Consider the following 21053-nt stretch of genomic DNA (forward strand, 5'->3'; position numbering starts at 1 on the left):
TGGTACCAATCACAAATTTTATGTTTAGTAGTGAGGTGGCACAATTCTCTCTCCTCATTCAAATGAGGGACCATATTCACATGGCTTGAGGAGTGCATGAGAATATGTAACCATTTGAATGAGTGGGGGGATTATGTCACCTCACTACCAATCATACTCATCTCTCTCTGATCTCGATATATATATATATATATATATATATAGTATATATTATATAATATATATATATATATATATATAATATATGTATATATATAGAGAGACGAGAGAGAGAGAGAGGAAGGTATAAGCATGAAGTTTTGTGGGCTTGGTAAAGAGGTGGTTCCATTCATCATCCACTCATCAAATGGTCATCACATTTCACATGGATTGAAGAGTGGATGGGAAGAGACCTCCTACACAGATAAATTTTGATTTGTGTTTTGGTCCGAAGTTCCTATATTTTTCTCTATATATATATATATGATATAAATATATATATATATTATATATATATATATATATATATATATAGAGAGAGAGAGCAGAGAGAGAGAGAGAGAGAGAGAGAGGGAAATGAGTATCGGCTTGGTAGTGGAGGTGTCTCTCTTCTCATCACTCATTCAAATTGGGGACGCACATTCAAATGATGAATGTGTTCCCCGTATTTGAATGAGTGGAAGATAATATGTCACCTTACTATCCAAGCAAAAATTTTGTATTGATACAAACATTACCCATATTTCTCATATATTATATTATATATATATATATACCTATTTGATTATATATATACTATATAGTATAGTATATATATGTATATATATATATATATATTATATATATATATATAGTAAGAGAGAGAGAGAAGAGAGAGAGAGGGACATATGGGTTGTCTTGGTACCCCGGCACAAAAAGTTATGTTTGGTAGTGAGGTGTCAAATCCCCTCCACTCATTCAATGTGGAACAAATTACCATGGGTTAGTGAGTGATAAGGGATGTGACACATCAACTACAAAGCACTCAAAATTTGTGCTTGGTACCCAGCATAACGCCATATTTCGTGCATATATATAATATATAATAATATATACTTATATAGAGCAATATGGGTATGCTGGTACTAAGCACAAAAAGTTGTGCTTGGTAGTAATGTGTCCATCTCCCCCTCGACTCATTAAAATATGGGAACCGACATTCACATGGGTAGTGAGTGGATGAGGATGTACAATCACTACCAAGCCAGAATTTGTGTGCTTGGTACGCAACATACCATTTTTCCTGCATATAAGTATTATATATAGTTATATAGTATATATATATATATATATATATATATTATATTATATATAATATTATAAAGAAAATGGGTACAACACAGTGTTTTTGCTTGAAGTGATATTGAAATATTCTCTCCCACTCATTGAATGGACCGATATTCACATGGGTTGGGGATGGTTGGGAATTGAGTAGTGACTGGGACAATAGGGACACCTCACTACCTAAGGCACAAAATTTTTGCTTGTATCAAGCATCGTACTTCTTTTTTATATATATATATATATTATATATATACGGTAGTATATATACTATATATATATATAGTTATATAGTATATATATATAATATAATGTGTGTGGCCAGCTCGCTGTGTGTGGTGACCTCGTAGCTCGTGGTGTAGTGTGGTGTGTGTGCTGTGTGTGGTGGTTGTTGTGATGTACATTACTAGTCCGAAATCTTTCCTATTTTGAAGGTAGTTCCTCAAATCATTTAAATTGCTATTAGGTCCCTTAAGCATTAGTTTATTTTGAAATTAAACCTCAAATCAATGAAATTTCTATTTGGGCCCCCCAATTCTTAGATTATTATTTCAAATTTAGTCCCTCATGTCGAAGAGTGAAAGTAACAATTTAAGGATATTAATTTACCAATTCATTGAGATCGGCATTAGGTTCTCAAATTCTCATAAGGCATTTCAAATTAAGCCTTGAAGTTGCTACTTCTACTTTTAATTTGATTGGAGGGACTAATTTCAATATTACTTAAGAATTGAGGGACTAATAGCAATTTTCATGATTTGAGCGTCTAATTTCAAAAAATAAAAACCTTAACTATAAAAGTAGGCAGTAAATATCAGGGGCATTGGTTGCTGTTTTGTAAATATCACCTGTTGGATAGTGGGAGAGTACAAAGGGTACATGTGAAGAGAGAGCCACCACGTGAAGAGATAATTTGTTTCAAAAGCAAGTGGGGGCCACAAGCTTTGGAGAATTGAACATAGCCAGCGGTTTTTTGAGGGAAACTTGTGATTAGCTTTGTTTTTTTGGACACGGCCCACCCGATTGACCATTCATGCCTATCAATACCCTAAGGTTGCCTAGGGTTTTCGGAGGCAAGCAGCAAGGTGGGTCTTTGTTTCGGCTGCAGGAGAGAGTGCAGAAAGAAGCAAAGTTGGCGGCTGCAGCAAGTGGCAGAGAGCAAGGACAGACTTTGGCGGCTATTCACAGAAAAATACAAAGTCTTTTTTGCAGTTGTTCTTTGATTTGTACTCCCCCTTTGAGAGAGATATTTGTGTGAGGGATTTGAGAGTTTGTGAGAGGGTTTAGATTGAGTGATTGTAAACCCTAGTTGTGTTCTCTCCCTCTAATAGTATATCTCCCCCCTCCTTGCCCCGTGGACGTAGGCAGTTTGCCGAACCACGTAAAATTGGTTTGTTTGAGTTTGTGGCCATTGTAATAGTTTTTAGGATCCCTCGACGCGCAGTCCTAGAGCTGACGAGAGGAAGAGCAAATATCTCACTTTGATGGGATATTAGGCTTTCAGATTCTTGTTCCCTTTGAGAAACAAGAATTCTTATCGATCTTTCTCTCTTATTGTGCACCAGAAACTCTGCCGAAATTTCCGCTGCGCACAACAAGTGGTATCAGAGCCCAGATTCCAGATCTAGGGTTTGGTTGGAGGAGTAGATCAATTTGGAGGCCCGTTTAGGACTTCGTTGGTGATAAAGGTGGGATCTTTTGGTAAAGACTCTATCTTTCAGTTTTGGATCTATTCTTTGTTCGTTGGTGCGTAAGATGTCGGGGAAAGAAGGTGCTTCGGGAGTCGAGGGTGGTTCTTCTGGCGTGAAGACTATTCAGAGTTTGAATATCCACTCTATGAAGATAGATGTGGAGAAATTTAATGGCACAAACAACTTTGGATTATGGAGATGCGAGGTTTTGGATGCGCTGAACGCGCAGAATTTGGAGGATACATTGGAGTTAGATGGCAAGCCAGATGAGATTGAAGAGAAGGTTTGGAAGAAGATGAATCGAACGGCGTGTGGTGTGATTAGGTCTTGTTTGACTCAAGATCTAAAATATGATGTGATGAATGAGACTTCTGCGAAGAAGATTTGGGAGATTCTCGAAAGCAAGTATTTGACCAAGAGTGTGGAAAATCGCTTGCATTTGAAGAGGAGACTTTATCGTTTCCAGTTGAAGAAGGGAACCTCCATTAGAGATCACATGAACCACTACACAAAGCTTCTTGCGGATTTGGCGAATGTGGATGTCAAGATTGAAGATGAGGACAAGGCGTTGCTGTTGTTGAGTTCCTTGCCCGACGAGGAATATGAGACCTTCGTTCTTACTCTGATTAATGGGAAGGCATCACTTTCGTATAGTGAGGTCACCGCTGCACTTGTGAATTATCAGCTTCGAAAGAAGGATAAGGAGGCTTCGGTTGAGCCGGTAGCGGAGGCGTTGGTCGCAAGAGGGAAGGGTCCAAACCGAAAGAATTGGAAGTCACAGTCTAGAGTAGGAAAAGATCAGTGTGCTTGGTGCAAGGAGACTGGTCATTGGAAGAAAGACTGCCCAAAGCTCGACGAATGGATGAAGAATAAGCAGAAGGGAAAAGGGAAGCAACCATCATCAGAAGCAAACATCGTATCGGATGGTAATAATTCTGACTCTTCTATTTATTCGCTTTCTATCAGTCCTACAGATAGCTATTCGGAGGAATCTGAATGGATGTTGGATAGTGGTGCGACCTATCATGTGTGCCCTAGAAGGGAATGGTTCTCCAGTTTTGAGAAGCTGGTGGATAGTGGTGTGGTGTACATGGCTGATAACCGTGCATGCCAGATCCTTGGGATAGGAAGAATTCGCATAAAGATGTTTGACGGGACTGTTAGAGAGTTAAACGATGTGAGATATGTTCCTTCTTTGAGGAAGAACTTGATCTCGATTGGAGCTTTGGTTGGAGAGGGTCTGAAGGTTCGTGTTGAGGACATGGTTCTCGAGATTGCGAGAGACTCTCGTATTTTGATGAAGGGCGTCAGGAGAAATAACCTGTATTACTTGACTGGAGGTATAGTGGCAGGTGGAGAACTGACGACTTCTGTTGATTCGACTAGACTGCGGCATTTGGGGCTTGGCCATTCCAGTATTGATTCCTCGCATAGATTGAAAGAGGGTGCGAAGACCTGCAGTTTGAAGTCCAGTGAACATGTTGATGTGAGCAAGAAGACCGAGGTGAAGTGTGGCACCTCTATTCACCGTGCTAAGGGTCGTTCTGGAGGAGTTCACGTGGAGGTTTGGGGGCCTTCCAAGGGGACATCATTGGGAGGTAATAGGCGTTTGGTTTCCTTTGTTGGTGGCTGTTCTAGGCGTGTTTGGGTTGCAACCAAATCCCCATTGGAGAAAGTCCTAGTAGTCTCTAACAGTTTGAAGAAGTGTGTAATAGACAGAAAGGTGAAGGTACTCCATTCTGGTGGGAGGTACAAGATGGACCTATTTCTGTATTGGAGCCGAGCTCACGGCATTTCGAGACATTTCGTTGGAAAGGAAATCTTGGGGCAGCTAGATAGGGTGATAAATTTGGAGAACCGTACCTTGCTGGAGGAGGATCGGTGTTTGTTGTCAAGCAATGGTCTGCAGAAGAGTTTCTGGACAGAGGCTTCGACATATTTGGGTCATCCTATTAAAGAGTTGTCAACTGCTGTGATTGGAGGTAAAACTCCATTGGAAGATAGGTCTGGTAGTGTCACTTTGCTTCGATGAGAAAGCCAATTGACTCTCAGCAGGTGGAGAGTTTTGGACAGACCTTAGAGGTATCGCAGCGGGTGGAGATTGATGCTACTCCACATTGGGTGAAGATTACTCCAGATCATACTGCATTGTTTGGGATTCCAGCTGAGGTGACATGGCTTGGAGATCATTTGGTTTTGGATGCAGATGATGAGTTGGGTTTTGAATCGAGTGTAGCTGATAGATGTAGCTTGGATATGGTCATTGGTTCACCTCAGGTGGAGGTGTTTGAGGCCATTGGAGGTGCTATCAGTCGCAGACTTGATCGTGATGTTGGAGAAGGGTTGCGAACTCTTCTAGTGGATTGAGGCCTTTGGAGGCCATTTGGGTGAACTACGTTCGACTTGATTCCTTAGGCAAGAGGATACGTAGGCAGTCTTTATGATGCAGCCGGGTTGGATTTTGGTGGGGGTGAGATCGATTTGGTGAGTTAATACCGACATTTGGAGAGTGTTTGCATTCTCATTTGGGTTCTCGACTTGTTATGGATTGAGTCTGTTGTCGTGAACACGTGAAGAGATAATTTGTTTCAAAAGCAAGTGGGGGCCACAAGCTTTGGAGAATTGAACATAGCCAGCGGTTTTTTGAGGGAAACTTGTGATTAGCTTTGTTTTTTGGACACGGCCCACCCGATTGACCATTCATGCCTATTAATACCCTAAGGTTGCCTAGGGTTTTCGGAGGCAAGCAGCAAGGTGGGTCTTTGTTTCGGCTGCAGGAGAGAGTGCAGAAAGAAGCAAAGTTGGCGGCTGCAGCAAGTGGCAGAGAGCAAGGACAGACTTTGGCGGCTATTCACAGAGAAATACAAAGTCTTTTTTGCAGTTGTTCTTTGATTTGTACTTCCCCTTTGAGAGAGATATTTGTGTGAGGGATTTGAGAGTTTGTGAGAGGGTTTAGATTGAGTGATTGTAAACCCTAGTTGTGTTCTCTCCCTCTAATAGTAGATCTCCCCCTCCTTGCCCCGTGGACGTAGGCAGTTTGCCGAACCACGTAAAATTGGTTTGTTTGAGTTTGTGGCCATTGTAATAGTTTTTAGGATCCCTCGACGCGCAGTCCTAGAGCTGACGAGAGGAAGAGCAAATATCCCACTTTGATGGGAGATTAGGCTTTCAGATTCTTGTTCCCTTTGAGAAACAAGAATTCTTATCGATCTTTCTCTCTTATTGTGCACCAGAAACTCTGCCGAAATTTCCGCTGCGCACAACATCACCTTCATCCGAGTTTTTTCGTCAGAGCTTAATATGAAATTTTCATTCAATACATTTCTTGTCAGAAAAATTTTTCCTCTAGAAATTAAACCTCTGAATGATAAAGCAGAAATAAAATATTTAAATGTCATTTTCAGATTATTTTTCTAAAGTCCTACTGAACCTACTGCAGTATATATGTAGCAATTTCATGACAAAACTCTTATATTAGATTTTAGTTTATAGATAATAACAAAATTACACCACCCTACTATAGTATCAATAATCTTGTTTGTACATTACGAACACATACAAAAAACTATGAGGCCTGCTAATTAAGTTCTACTCATTTGCTCATATTAGAATGCACTGTTGAGATAGAAATATAAACCAGCAAGTGCTGCAACTCCAAGAACGATGGCAATGGGCAACGCTTTTCTGCAAAGCAAAAAAATGGCTAAGGAAAAATTAATAAGAATTAGTTCCAATAACAGATTAATAATACAAACCCAATGGCTTCATCTTTTTTAAGTTGCTCCTTTCTGGCTTTACGAACATCTGTGGCATTCGCATTCTTTTTAACTGCAGGTTGATAAGCCCTGAATCTTCGTTTAGGAGCACCGCAGACTGTACATTGTTAAGAAAAGAAATCCAAGTGGTTTTATTAGACTTTTAGTCTCAGAAATGATGAAAAGTACAATAAACGAAAGTCTCATGAAAGGAAAATACGATATTTTAACGGACAATAAGATATGAAATTTCCATTGGTGAGTATGTTGATAATTCAATTTTATTTATGATTTTAGGAAGATGTTTATTAGACTTTTAGTTTAAGAAATGTTGTTGGGTTTAAATCTAATATATGGGTCAATATATTAAATAGATATGTATTATGTGCTATCAATCAAGGTTAGCCCATTAAAGTGATCTAATTAGGGTTTGGGCTTTTAATGCATAATTAAAGTATGAGTCTCCTATGTGTAGAGGTCAAAATATGAGGTCAATATATAATTGTTAATTCTATGATGGGTTGAATTGATAATTATGAATAACTGATAACAGTTATAAATAAGGTTGCGGTTCTCCAAATCTCTGCGTAGAATCTCTTTCTTATTTTCCATCTTCAGAAATATTAGAGTTTCTCTAAGGAGGATATATACGTAGAAGATTTGGAAGATCTACATCTCAAAAAAACTCAAGAATCATATCTTACTCTATGGATTCAGGTATGTTTCCGCATCTTCTTAATTATTTCAATAGTTTGACATGAATAATCTTGGGATTGATTAGGGTTTTATCTATTAAAGTAAAGTTTCCTTTTGATCTAACAATTGGTATCAGAGCGGTGTTCATGTTAATCAATTGAGAATCAATTTTAATTTTTGATGTGATTCTCTTGTATGTTTTCAAATCTAAAAATATTTTTTTCAATTGTTTAATTTGAGAACAAAATTTGGTAGTTCTTCCTCTTATATGTTCTTCTTGATTTCGGATTTAAAAGGGTTATCACATTTTAAATTTTATGAACCCGATTTAGAAGAATTGATGTTTGATTGAAAAAAAAAATTTAATTTTACTCTAGTCCCGCTACAATGTCGGCAGGGAAAAAGAAAAAACTACAGTACCGCTTATTTTGCTACAGTATCACGGGAAAAAAAATTGCTACAGTGTCACGAAATTTTGCTACAGCACATCGAAAATTTAGCGCCGTTGAAAACTTGGTGTTATTCTCTATTGGCCCACTAATACGTTAGCGGGATTTAGCGTCGTTGAAAACTTTGTGTCGTTCTCTATTGGCTCACTAATACGTTAGCTAAATCTAATACGTTAGCGGGATTTAGCGCCGTTGAAAACTTGGTGTCGTTCTTTATTGGCCCACTAATACGTTAGCGGGATTTAGCGTCATTGAAAACTTGGTGTCGTTCTCTATTGGCCCACTAATACGTTAGCAGGCTGAGATAAGTGTGGAGGCTTTAGGTTTGAGGGCCATGATTTAGAAAAAAATCAAAGCAAAATATTATAGTGGGTCGCCCTCATCATTGGCTTGTTTTATAAAAAAACGTAAGTAGGCCCATGTGAAACCTAGCGCAGGCCTGTACGCGTTAATATTTTTTCTGGGTTTAGAATTAGTTTATTTATTTATTTATTTATTTATTTATTTATTTATTTGATTCAAAATTTTGACATTAAACTTTATTAAAGATATACGATGTACTAAAAGAATTAATTGAAACAACATGTTACCAAAGTAGCCTCTCTTGTGTAGATCAATTTATTTTTATACATCAAAAGACAGTGTGTATATGGTTTATGCAAATATTAATCAGCCCAAAGGAAGGTTAATATTTGAATAAATCATATGCATATCTGTGGTGATAAATATGTGACAATTATTTGGTTTAACATGTGAACAATAAATCGGTCTAAAGAAAGGTTTATTGTTTGACATGTCTTATTGTCAATGTTTGATCACTACACCAAGAATACCACTTACAAATTAATATTTATGTCCAAAGACTAAATATTAATGTTGTGTTAGGTATCTTGAGATGGATATTGCCAATTTTAAATTCGTTAATTTTAATTTGTTTTCTTATGTAAGCGTATTTATTTTCTTATGTTGTTCTCTAATTCAGCTATTAGTTCTACTTCAAACATCGCTACCAACATTAATTCCATTTCTATGCTAAATGGCACCAACTTCAAGTCATAACAAGATAACGTTATGATAGTTCTTAGAGTCATGGATCTCGACCTTGCGTTAAGGCTTCCTTCTCCTGCACCTCTTATGGACAAAAGTTTCACTAATGAGAAAAGGTACTTGGAGAGGTGGGAGAAGTCAAATCGCATATATATGATGTTCATAAATATGGCCATTCCAGAAGCATTCAAAGGCACTATTTCTGAGAAGATAACTACTACCAAAGAGTTCCTTAAAAACATTAAGAAAAGATTTACTAAGTATGAAAAGGCTGAAACTAGTACACTTTTGGCAAATCTTATAACATTAGGGAGTACATCATGAAGATGTCTCATACTGATTCAAAGCTGAAAGCACTTAAGCTTGAACTCTCTGAGGACTTGCTTATGCATTTGGTTCTTATATCTCTTCCCACACAATTCAGTCAATTCAAAGTGATCTATAATTGCCAAAAGGAGACTGGTCTCTTAATGAGTTTATCTCATATTGTGTGCAAGAAGTGGAAAGGTTGAAGCAAGAGAAGACAGAAAGTAATCATTTGGCTAGTACTTCCAAGGACAAAGGGAAGAAAAGAATGAAAAATAAAGAAGTTGCAGAAGCTCAACCACAAAAGAAACAACACAAAGCAAATAATAGAGATGGGTGTTTCTTCTGTGGGGCTGCGGGACATAAGAAGAAAAACTGTACTAACTATCATGCATGGCGTGCAAAGAAATGTACACTTTTCAATTTGTTTGTTCTGAGGTTAATTTATCTTCAGTACCTAGACATACGTGGTAGTTAGATTTTACTATCACAACTAACATCAGTGTTTCTATGCAGGGTTATCTGAGCTGCCTAAAGCTAAGTAATGGTGAAAGATACATCTATGTGGGCAATGGCAAGACGGTTAAAGTTGAGGCAATTGGGACATTTAGGTTATTGTTAAAGTCCTGTTGTTATTTGGATTTGAAAGAGACTTATGTAGTACCGTCATTTAGATAAAATTTAATTTCTATTCCTATATTGGACAAATTTGGTTACTTTTGTTCTTTTAGAAATGGTAAATTTAGTCTTTTTTAGAATTCAAATTTGGTTGGTACTGGTTCTTTATCTTATGCTGATAACATTTATTTGCTTGATATGGTTACTCCATATCATGAAACGTTGCAATTAGGCACTCGAGTGTAAAGAGAACATTAACCCATGAGAATTCCACTTCGTTATGGCACAAGAAATTAGGTCATATCTCCAAAAAGGAGAATTGAGAGACTTGTGTCAGACGGGATTCTAGATCCCCTTGATTTTACAAACTTTGAAGTTTGTACTAATTGTATAAAGGGAAAACAAACAAACATAAGGAGATTTGGTGTCAACAGGGCTACAGACATCTTAAAACTAATACATACAGACATTTGTGGGTCATTCCCTACAGTTTCTTAGAATGGTCAACAATATTTTATCATATTCATAGATAATTTTTCGTGTTATGGCGACCTTTATCTCATACATGAAAAGTCACAATCACTGGACATGTTCAAAGCTTACAAATCTAAAGTTGAGAACCAACTCAACAAAAGTATCAAAAGCGTCAGATCTATCTGTGGTGGTGAGTATTATGACAGGTATGACAGTTTAAGTGAACAACATCAAGGACTATTTGCTAAATTCCTAGAGGAGTGTGGTATCGTCCTATAGTACATCATGTCTGATTCTCCTACCATGAATGGTGTTGCCAAAAGACGAAAAAAAACACTTAAGGACATGGTAAGAAGTATGATTAGTCATTCCAACTTACCTGAATCTCTCTAGGGAGAAACATTAAAGACTGCAGCTTACATACCCAATAGAGTACCCACAAAAGAAACTACCAAAACCCCTTATGAACTTTGGACAGGCAAAAAGTCTAGTCTAAAGTATTTGCACATTTGGGGGTGTCCAGCTGAGGCTAGGCCTTATAGGCCACATGAAAAGAAACTGGACTCTAGGACGGTCAGCTGCTACTTTGTTAGTTACTTTGAGAGATCCAGGGGTTACAAATTTTATGATCCTACTTTCAAGTTAATATTTGAGATGGGAAATGTCTGGTTCTTTGAGAATGTTGAGTTTGCAGGGGGGATAAGGTTAAGGACTTTGTCTTTGAAAATGAATGTGTTAATAATCCTATAGCTGCTATTGACATTGATCAGACTTCTATTCCTGATATTGTTCAAGAAACAGATCCAAATTAAGACAATGTCATAGAACCTCCCATTCTAGAAATTGTTCTAGAAGAACAAACTCTACCACCCCAAAAACATGTGTCATTAAGAAGATTCACTAGAGAAAGGAGAAGTGCGGTTCCAAATGATTACATTATATTTCTACAAGAACATGAGGAAAACATTGGCATGGTGGAAGATGATCCAATTAACTTCCGCCAAGCCATAGAAAGTTCTAAATCTCAACGGTGGATTGATACCATGAATAAGAAAATAAAGTCTATGAAGGACAATAATATTTGGGACCTTATCGCGTTGTCTGAAGGTGCAAAGCCCATTGGTTGTAAATAGATATTTAAAACCAAGAGGGCTGGAAAGGCGATGTGGAGAGGTACAAAGCTCATCTTGTCACTAAAGGCTTTACACAAAAGAAGGCATTGACTATAAAGAGACTTTCTCTCCGGTTTCATCGAAAGACTCTTTTAGGACAATAATGGAACTTGTGGCACATTTTGACCTTGAGCTACATCAGATGTATGTAAAGACTGTGTTTCTCAATGGCGACATTGATGAAATAATTTATATGGTGTAGCCAGAAAACTTTGTATCGGGAGATGCAAAGAAGATGGTTTGTAAATTGAAGAAATTCGTTTATGGGCTTAAGCAAGCTTCTCTTCAGTGGTATTATAAGTTTTATCAAGTTATCATCTCATTCGATTTTGAGATGAATGTAGTTGATGATTATGTATACCACAAGTTCAGTGGGAGTAAACATATTTTTATGGTTTTATATGTCGATGACATATTGCTTGCCAGCAATGATATAGGCTTATTATACGAAACCAAGAGACTTTTCTCAAAGAAATTTGAGATGAAAGATCTTGAGGACGCCTCTTTTGTATTGGGCATACAAATATATTAGGATCGCTCTCGGGGTATACTTGGGTTATCACAAAAGAGTTATATCGAGAAGGTTCTTAAAAGGTTTGCATGCAAAATTGTAAACCAAGCGACACCCATGTGGCTAAAGGAGATAAATTCAGTCTCAATCAATGCCCCAAGAATGATTCTATGATTAAGAAGATGCAACAGATTTCTTATACATCAGCAGTAGGAAGTCTAATATATGCTCAAGTGTGTACGTGTCCGGATATTACATACGTGGTTGAAATGCTGGGCAGATACTTAAGTAATCTTGAATTGGATCACTAGAAAGCAGCCAAACGAGTCTTGAGATAATTATAGAGAACAAAAGAATACATGCTCATGTATTGGAGGTCAGACTAGTTAGAGATCATTGGGCTTTCTGACTCCGATTTTGCTGGATGTCAAGACAGCATGAAATCTATTTCAAGCTATATCTACTTTCTTGTTGGAGGAGCTATCTCTTGGAAGAGTGCTAAGCAGACACTCATAGCTTTATCCACTGTGGTAGCTAAGTTTGTAGCATGCTATGAGGCATGTAATCATGGAATATGGTTGTGAAATATTATTACTGGGCTGCGAATTGTGGATGGGATTAAAAGACCACTTAAATTATTTTGTGATAATAAGTCAGCAGTGTTGTGTTCCAACAGCAACAAGAGTTTGGCAAAGTCAAAATATATAGACATAAAGTTCCTAGTTGTTAAAGAAAGAGTTCAGAGTGGACTTGTGTCTATAGAGCATATTGGGACAAACTCCATGATTGCGGATATACTGACAAAGGGATTACCAGCCAAGGTCTTTCATGAGCACACTGCTCATATGGGTGTTCTATCTCTTCAGGATATGTCATTTTAGTGGGAGTTTGTATTTTAGATGCTTTTATTTGTAGACACATTTGTTATGATTTTATGGATATTATATGGTTATTTACTGCAGTATAAAATATTCAGCTCATATTCACTCTGATTTTTGGTATGGTTTGATCTCACTAAGATTTTAAGGTGAACCATTTGGAAATAGACATGTTAAGATCACACTACATTAAATTCTCATGCTACACATCCATGCTTGATCTGTGTTGTTGGTTATATTGATATATGTGACCATTGATTGGTCTATTTGTGACAGATGCAATGAAGATCGCTTTGATCCGATGTTGGTATAACTAATAGACGAGATTGTTAGGATTGCATTTTGTTTGATAGCAAAATCCATGAGCTCATAAGGTTATATCATAATTCATATCTATATAGTAACGTATATGGCCCAAGTGGGAGATTGTTGAGTTTCAATCCAATATATGGGCCAATATATTAAATAGATATGTATTTTGTGCCATCAATCAAGATTAGCCCATTAAAGCGATCTGATTAGGGTTTGGACTTTTAATGCATAATTAAAGTATGGACCTCCTATGTGTAAAGATCAAAATATAATTGCTAATTCTATGATGAGCTGAATTGATAATTATAAATAACTGATAATAGTTATAAATAGGGTTGTGGTTCCCCAAATCTCTACGTAGAATCTCTTTCTGATTTTCCATCTTCGGAAGGGTTAGGGTTTCTCTAAGAAGGATATATACGTAGAAGATTTAGAAGATCTACATCTCAAAAAACTCAAGAATCACATCCTACCCTATGGATTCAGGTATAGTTCTGCATCTTTTTAATTATTTCAATAGTTTGACACAAACAATATTAGGATTGATTAGGGTTTTATCTATTAAAGAAAAAGTTTTCTTTTGATCTAACAATATTGCTGGTTTTGGATAGACACATTTCAGTAATCACCTAGAATATTAAAGTAAGAATTTGAACGTATGGAGAACTTTGATACAAACAAATAAAAAGAGATGAAGTAGATCGATTGCGAGTTTCATCAGATTATAAACAACACAACAGGAAACCCATTTCTCTCAAGCCTTCAAGATTTCCTGTTACTATTCATTTAGTCCCACATTGGCTCCACAAAAACACAATTATAGCTTTACCAGAGATTTGGTTTCTCTCATTCTAACATTTTCTTTTTGGGGTGAGTTCTCATGGGTCTCTAACAAATGATATAACAGCTGAGCTCATCTTTCTGTTTGCAGTGTTCGTAGGGGACGAATTTGCAATTCAAATACAGTGTAAAGCTGGATTTATAATAGTACAACACTACAAAAAAAGATGGCAACTTGTGACACTTTTCTGTCAGTGACACTTTTTTTTCATCTCATGTCATAATTTTGTGTCGCGCGAATAGAGCGTGACACACGCTAAAAGTGTGAGTAGAGCATGTGTGGAGACAGTCTTTCTACACACATGGAAATATATCGCAAAACTCGCGACGCATATGCAATATTTTTATTTTATTTTGTATCTAATGGCACATATGTGTTGCGGCTTGCGTTATTTTTTCTTTGTGTGGTTGTTGTTTAATCTTTTGCAATTAACGCAACACTTTCACATATGTTGTACAATAAGTATGGGCATATGTATGCAAGCTTTGTTGCAGTGAAAATTTGTCTATCTGCGCAATTACCACGACTACAGGAAAATGTGGCACTATATCAGAGCCTACTTAATTTCCATATGAAATAAATGTGAGTCCAATTGTCGATTTATTTCAAAGAAATTCAAAGTAAGTTTTTATGGTTTTATGAGATCCTTTCTGTTCGTACACATTAGTATTGTCATCAACGACATTCTGATACACAAATCATGTTATGAACTAATTAAAAACACAAATAGTACTCAGATCCGTCTTATAAATCTTTTCGTCCAACTTCATGGATATTGTTGGGTCGGAGGGTCACGCCCACCGCCGCGGAAACGATATCACCTGAGAGATAGCCCTGGGTATTGTTGTCACAAAAGCACAAATCAACCTCTATATTCTTGTTTCTCAAAGGAAACGAGAATAGATAGTGAAATTCTTATTTCTCAAAGGAAACAAGAATCGTAAGTGATATATTTCATCAAAGTGAAATATACACTCTTCCTCTCATCAGTTCAAGGACTGAAATATCGAGGGAACCTACAAGCTATGACAACTCACAGATAAGACAAATACAAACACGAGATTTTTACGTGGTTTGGCAAACTAGCCTACGTCCACGGGAGGGGGTTTCACTATGGAGGAAAAATACCAAACTTATACAAGTTCTCTCTTCCTCTCTTTCTTTTCTCTCAAAAATACTCCACTTGAGATTTTTCCCACTAATTTCTCCCCACACAAATTTCATCTCACAACCTCTCCTATTTATAGGAGAAATGCTCCCATGTGCATTGCTGGAACCAGCTCAAAATGAGCTTGGTGGAGTATGAGGGAGGCAATGTGCTATGTACAAAGGCATGGGGGGACTTGCTTTGTCCTGTGGATCCAGCCGATACCAGAGTGAGGGCTTGTGTCCTCCCCCACATCCGTTCAAAGCATGGGCACAAGTACCCACGTTCACAATTCTCCACATCGTTCATCATTTTATAAACCTCAAATTTTGGACGAACACCAGAAGAACCCCACGAACTCCACCAGAGAGATCCTGTCAAGAAACCAGGCCAAACCAGCTGCGTCACTATACCGCGACTGCCTACGTACCATCTACCGGGATCAAGCTAACCGTAGTTCTACAATTATTCTCCAACATAGTCTCCACCTCACCTCCATCACCGCCCGGCAGGGCCATGCCCTCTTGGGCAAATCAACACGGGCTGATATGAAGCAAGTCCAAGCAATGCTGGAACTTGCTACCTGTGACCACCTTGGTTAACATGTCAGCGGGATTCTCATTCATATGCACCTTCATGAGAGAAATATCTCCTTCCTCTATGACATCCCGCACAAAATGATATCTGACGTCGATATGCTTGGTACGAGCATGGTGAACTTGATTTTTCATCAAGTGAATCGCACTCTGACTGTCGCACCACAAGTTCACGCTTTCCTGCTCGATCCCCAAATCGTCTAGAAGACCCCACAGCCACAATGCTTCCTTCACTCCCTCCGCCATGGCCATATACTCGGCCTCTGTTATAGAAAGTGCCACTGTAGCCTGCAACATCGATCGCCAACTAACTGGAGCTCCATGTATCCGGAATACATAACCAGTAGTAGATCACCGTCTATCTAGATCGCCTGCATAATCTGAGTCCACATACCCGTCGATCTGACATGTATCCCCACCAAAACACAGACCCGTATCCGCGGTACCTTTCAAGTACCTTAGGACCCATTTCACTGCTTCCTAGTGTGTCTTTCCCGGATTCGCCATGAATCTGCTGACCACACTAACCACCTGTGAAATGTCAGGACGTGTACACACCATGGCGTACATCAAACTGCCAACTGCACTAGCATAAGGAACACGCTCCATGTGTGCCTTATCTTCCGCTGTAGTGGGAGATTGTTTACCTGAGAGTCTAAAGTGTGGAGCCAATGGAGTCACCACTGACTTTGCACTTTGCATCCCGAACCTCGCGATCACCCGCTCTATGTAGCCCTTCTGACTCAAGAACAATCACCGATTCGCCCGCTCTCTTCTAATCTCCATGCCCAGTATTTTCTTAGCAGCGCTCATGTCCTTCATCTCGAACTCTTTGCTGAGTTGAGATTTTAGCTTATCTATCTCCACTTTGTTCTTCGATGCAATAAGCATGTCATCCACATACAACAGGAGATAGATATAATCACCTCCATGAAGCTTCTGAATGTAAACACAACAATCATAGTCACTTCGGGAAAACCCATGCTTCAGCATGAAGGAGTCAAATCGCTTGTACCACTGTCGAGGAGATCGCTTCAGTCCATAGAGTGACTTCCTCAAGCGACATACATGATTCTCCTTGTCCTCAACCTTGTATCCCTCAGGTTGATGAATATAGATCTCTTCATCCAAGTCTCCATGCAAGAAGGCTGTTTTAACATCGAGCTCAAGATCACCATGAGCAACAATACTCAATAGCACCCGAATAGAAGTGTGTTTCACCACCGGAGAAAATATCTCATTGTAATCCACACCCTCTCTTTGTGCAAACCCCTTAGCCACTAGCCTGGCCTTGTATCTTGTACCACCGAGCTCTGAAGGATCTTCTTTTCTCTTATACACCCACTTACAACTAATAGCTTTTCTTCCTACGGGCAATGGGACCACCTCCCATGTTTGGTTCTTCCGGAGAGATTCCATCTCCTCCTCCATCACAGCCAACCAACTCTCACTATCTTTATCCCGAATAGCTTCCTTGAAGGAGACCGGCTCATCTTTCTCCACCGAGAGTGCGTACTCAACCAAATTAACATGCCCATAGTGCTTCAGGGGTTGATCAGCCTCCAGCTTCTGTACCTGCTTGTATGCTCGCCTTGGCCTAGTGGAAGGCAAGCTATCCTCGAGCTGTCAAAGGTAGCGTCCCTGCTGATCACGAACTTCGAATCTTCTGTACACCAAAGGCGGTAGCCTTTTACGCCCTTTGCATACCCTAAGAAAATTGCCTTCTTGGCCCTCGCATCAAGCTTTCCCTCGTTGACGTGATAGTAGGCGGTACACCCGAAGATTCGGAGCCTCTCATAATCTGCATGCTCCCCTGACCACACCCGATAGGGTGTGTCACCGTCCAATGTCGAATGTGGAGATCGATTCACTATATAGCAAGCTGTAGCAATCGACTCTGCCCACCATTCTTTGCCCAAACCAGCATATGATCGCATACTCACTGCTTTCTCCCGCAGTGTTCGGTTCAGTCTTTCCGCGACCCCATTTTGCTGTGGTGTAGATCTAACTGTCCAGTGTCTAGCAATGCCCTCCTGATCACAGAACTCCTTGAAAGCACCGTCTGTGTACTTTATACCGTTGTCAGATCTCAGCGTCTTCAATTTCTTTCTCGTCCTGTTCTCAACCATCGCCTTCCACTTCTTGAATGTCTCAAATACCTCATTCTTATGCTTCAGGAAATAAACCCAAGCATACCTCGAATGATCATCTATGAATGAGACAAAATATTTAGAACCATCCTTGGAAGTTTTTGAAGCCGGACCCCAAACATCCGTGTGCACATAATCTAGTATCCCTCTGCTCTTGTGATTGCTTCTCAGGAATTGAACCCTGTGTGCCTTTCCATACACACAGTCCTCGCAAAAATCCATGTAAGATTTCTTCAGATTCTTCAGCAAACCCTCTTTACCAAGCAGATCCAGACCCTTCTCTAATATGTACCCAAGCCGCCTATGCCATAACCGTGTGTGCTCACATGGGTCTCCATCACTTCCTTCAGCTCCAACTGCTGCATCTCCCGTCACCGTCGTACCCGAGAGAGTATATAGATTACCGTGACGAACACCCTTCATCACTGTTAAGGAACCCCGAACAACCCTCTTCACTCCGTTAGATGAGATTCTTCCGCAAGCCGGGAACGTGTCGTACGTCCGTCAGGGTTCGAACCACTCCATCATGCATCTTGATTTTGATATCACCTAGCCCCACCGTTTTACAAGCATGGTTGTTCCCCATCAATACGGTTCCACCATCAATGCTCCTGTAGGTAGTAAACCACTTCCTATTTGGACACATGTGGTAAGAGCAACCAAAATCAAGAATCCACTTCCCGGAGGTATCCTCGCCATCTGTGACGACATAACATTCCTTATCGCTCCCATCCTCTGAAGCGTAGCTCGCCTCTTCCTTGCCTTCTTGTCTTTCAGTCTTGTTGTTGTTCTTTTTCCCACCTACTATCTTGTTAGGACAATCGACCTTGAAATTCCCAACTTCACCGCATTTGAAACACGCTCGTCCCGCAAGAGGTCTCGATTTAGATCTAGACTTTCCTCCCTTGCCTTTTACTCGCTCATTGCCTCTTCCTCTGGCAAACAGTCCCTGCGCTTGTTCTTTGTTACCACCAGTGGCCATATCACTAGTTGTAATTTTTCAAAGATCATCCGCTAGAAGCGTCGTTCTAGTTTCATCCATCGATAAAGTATCACTCACAAGCATCAATGTTTGTACCAGGTTCTCATAAGACTTCGGCAGAGATAGAAGTAGTAGAAGCGCCTGATCCTCGTCTTCCACTATCACCTTAATGTCTTTCAAGTCTGATAAGATCATATCAAACTTGTTGATGTACTCCCGGATTCACGAGCCCTCCTCCATCTTGCAAGTATACAATTTGGATTTTAAATAGATCCGGTTCGTTAGACTCTTCGTCATGAAGGTGTTTTCTAACTTCAACCACACACCCACAGCCGTTTCCTCCCCGTCTACCAAGAAAGCTACATCCCTCTCAAGGCATAGGATAATCGACGCTCGTGCTTCCAGATCCAGCTCCTCCCAATCCTCATCAGACATATTTTTATGCTTCTCTCTTCCAGCCAAAGCCTTGTGCAACTTTTACGAAATCAGCGAATTTTTCATCTGCATCCTCCAATAGGAAAAATCATTTTTCCCATTAAATTTTTCAATCTCGTACTTTCCAATTTTATTTGTTTTACTTGTAGAAGCCATTTTCCGCTTGTATTATGACAATCCGCTTCTCTCAGGAATTTTTAACAATTTCTTTGTGTTTTACCACACAATATTCAACCACCCCCTGAGATCAGAAATTTTACCACCTCCAGTCTGAATAAGGGGCTCTGATACCAATTGTTGGGTCGGAGGGTCACGCCCACCGCCGCGGAAGCGATATCACCTGAGAGATAGCCCTGACTATTGTTGTCACAAAAGCACAAGTCAACCTTTATATTCTTGTTTCTCAAAGGAAACGAGAATAGATAGATTGTTGTCACAAAAGCACAAGTCAACCTTTATATTCTTGTTTCTCAAAGGAAACGAGAATAGATAGTGAAATTCTTATTTCTCAAAGGAAACAAGAATCGAAAGTGATATATTTCATCAAAGTGAAATATACACTCTTCCTCTCATCAGTTCAAGGACTGAAATATCGAGGGAACCTACAAGCTATGACAACTCACAGATAAGACAAATACAAACACGAGATTTTTACGTGGTTTGGCAAACTAGCCTACGTCCACGGGAGGGGGTTTCACTATGGAGGAAAAATACCAAACTTATACAAGTTCTCTCTTCCTCTCTTTCTTTTCTCTCAAAAATACTCCACTTGAGATTTTTCCCACTAATTTCTCCCCACACAAATTTCATCTCACAACCTCTCCTATTTATAGGAGAAATGCTCCCATGTGCATTGCTGGAACCAGCTCAAAATGAGCTTGGAGGAGTATGGGGGAGGCAACGTGCTATGTACAAAGGCATGGGGGGACTTGCTTTGTCCTGTGGATCCAGCCGATACCAGAGTGAGGGCTTGTGTCCTCCCCCACATCCGTTCAAAGCATGGGCACAAGTACCCACGTTCACAGATATAATTACACTACACTCAAAATTCCAAAAAGCTACTAAAAAAAACTCTTACCAGGGCAGAAATAATTATCAGGGAGCTTCTCAAATGGAGTCCTGTCATTATATATATACCTGCCATCATCAAAAAAAAAAAAAAAAAACACGACACATTCAGCAGCTTTATCAGAAACACGTATAAGAAGCTCCGAAGAAATGGGAATTGAAAACATAAACAAACCCGCAGTCCCGACAAATGTAGGCTTGTTTCGAAGCAACTCTCATCGAAAACTTGGGCGCGGTCGCAGGAGAAGCTCCCCAAGAGGGAGAGATAAAGAGATTCAGTGATCGAGAGAAGAACGAGGATCTAAGAGCGAAGCGACCCGCAGGTCTTCGTAAGCCTGCAGGGGCATAGTTCGGAGGTGATAACGGTGGTAATGGTGAGGATCTTAGCCCTGCTGAAGCCAGAAGGGCCATTGACCTTGTTTTTGCTGTGTCTGTTGCTCCTCTCTGTCAATCCTTTGGAGAAGAGGAAAGATGTTGATAAGAAAAAGTAGGAACGGAAGCGTGGCTTGCGTATTCTCCTTCAGTCTCTTATCTTTGTTGGTTCCTAATAAGGGGCACATCTGGAAGGCGTTGTAGGTTTGCGTCTGGGTCCTCTTAGTTTTTGCATATTTGTAAATCGATATTAG

At 39.5% G+C, this 21053-nt stretch overlaps 1 protein-coding gene across 1 annotated transcript; it reads right to left on the minus strand.

The window, feature by feature from the left end:
* LOC109831485 lies at positions 6444-20953 on the minus strand. Its single transcript, XM_020398818.1, has 4 exons — positions 20603-20953; positions 20438-20496; positions 6746-6863; positions 6444-6674 (listed from the first exon to the last, which is right to left on the minus strand). Exons 1-4 carry the CDS (start codon positions 20836-20838, stop codon positions 6596-6598), a joined length of 492 nt encoding a protein of 163 aa, XP_020254407.1. The 5' UTR covers positions 20839-20953; the 3' UTR covers positions 6444-6595.

The sequence above is a fragment of the Asparagus officinalis genome, chromosome 2, assembly GCF_001876935.1.
Source record: "Asparagus officinalis chromosome 2, Aspof.V1, whole genome shotgun sequence".
In the NCBI taxonomy this organism is placed as follows: Eukaryota; Viridiplantae; Streptophyta; class Magnoliopsida; order Asparagales; family Asparagaceae; genus Asparagus; species Asparagus officinalis.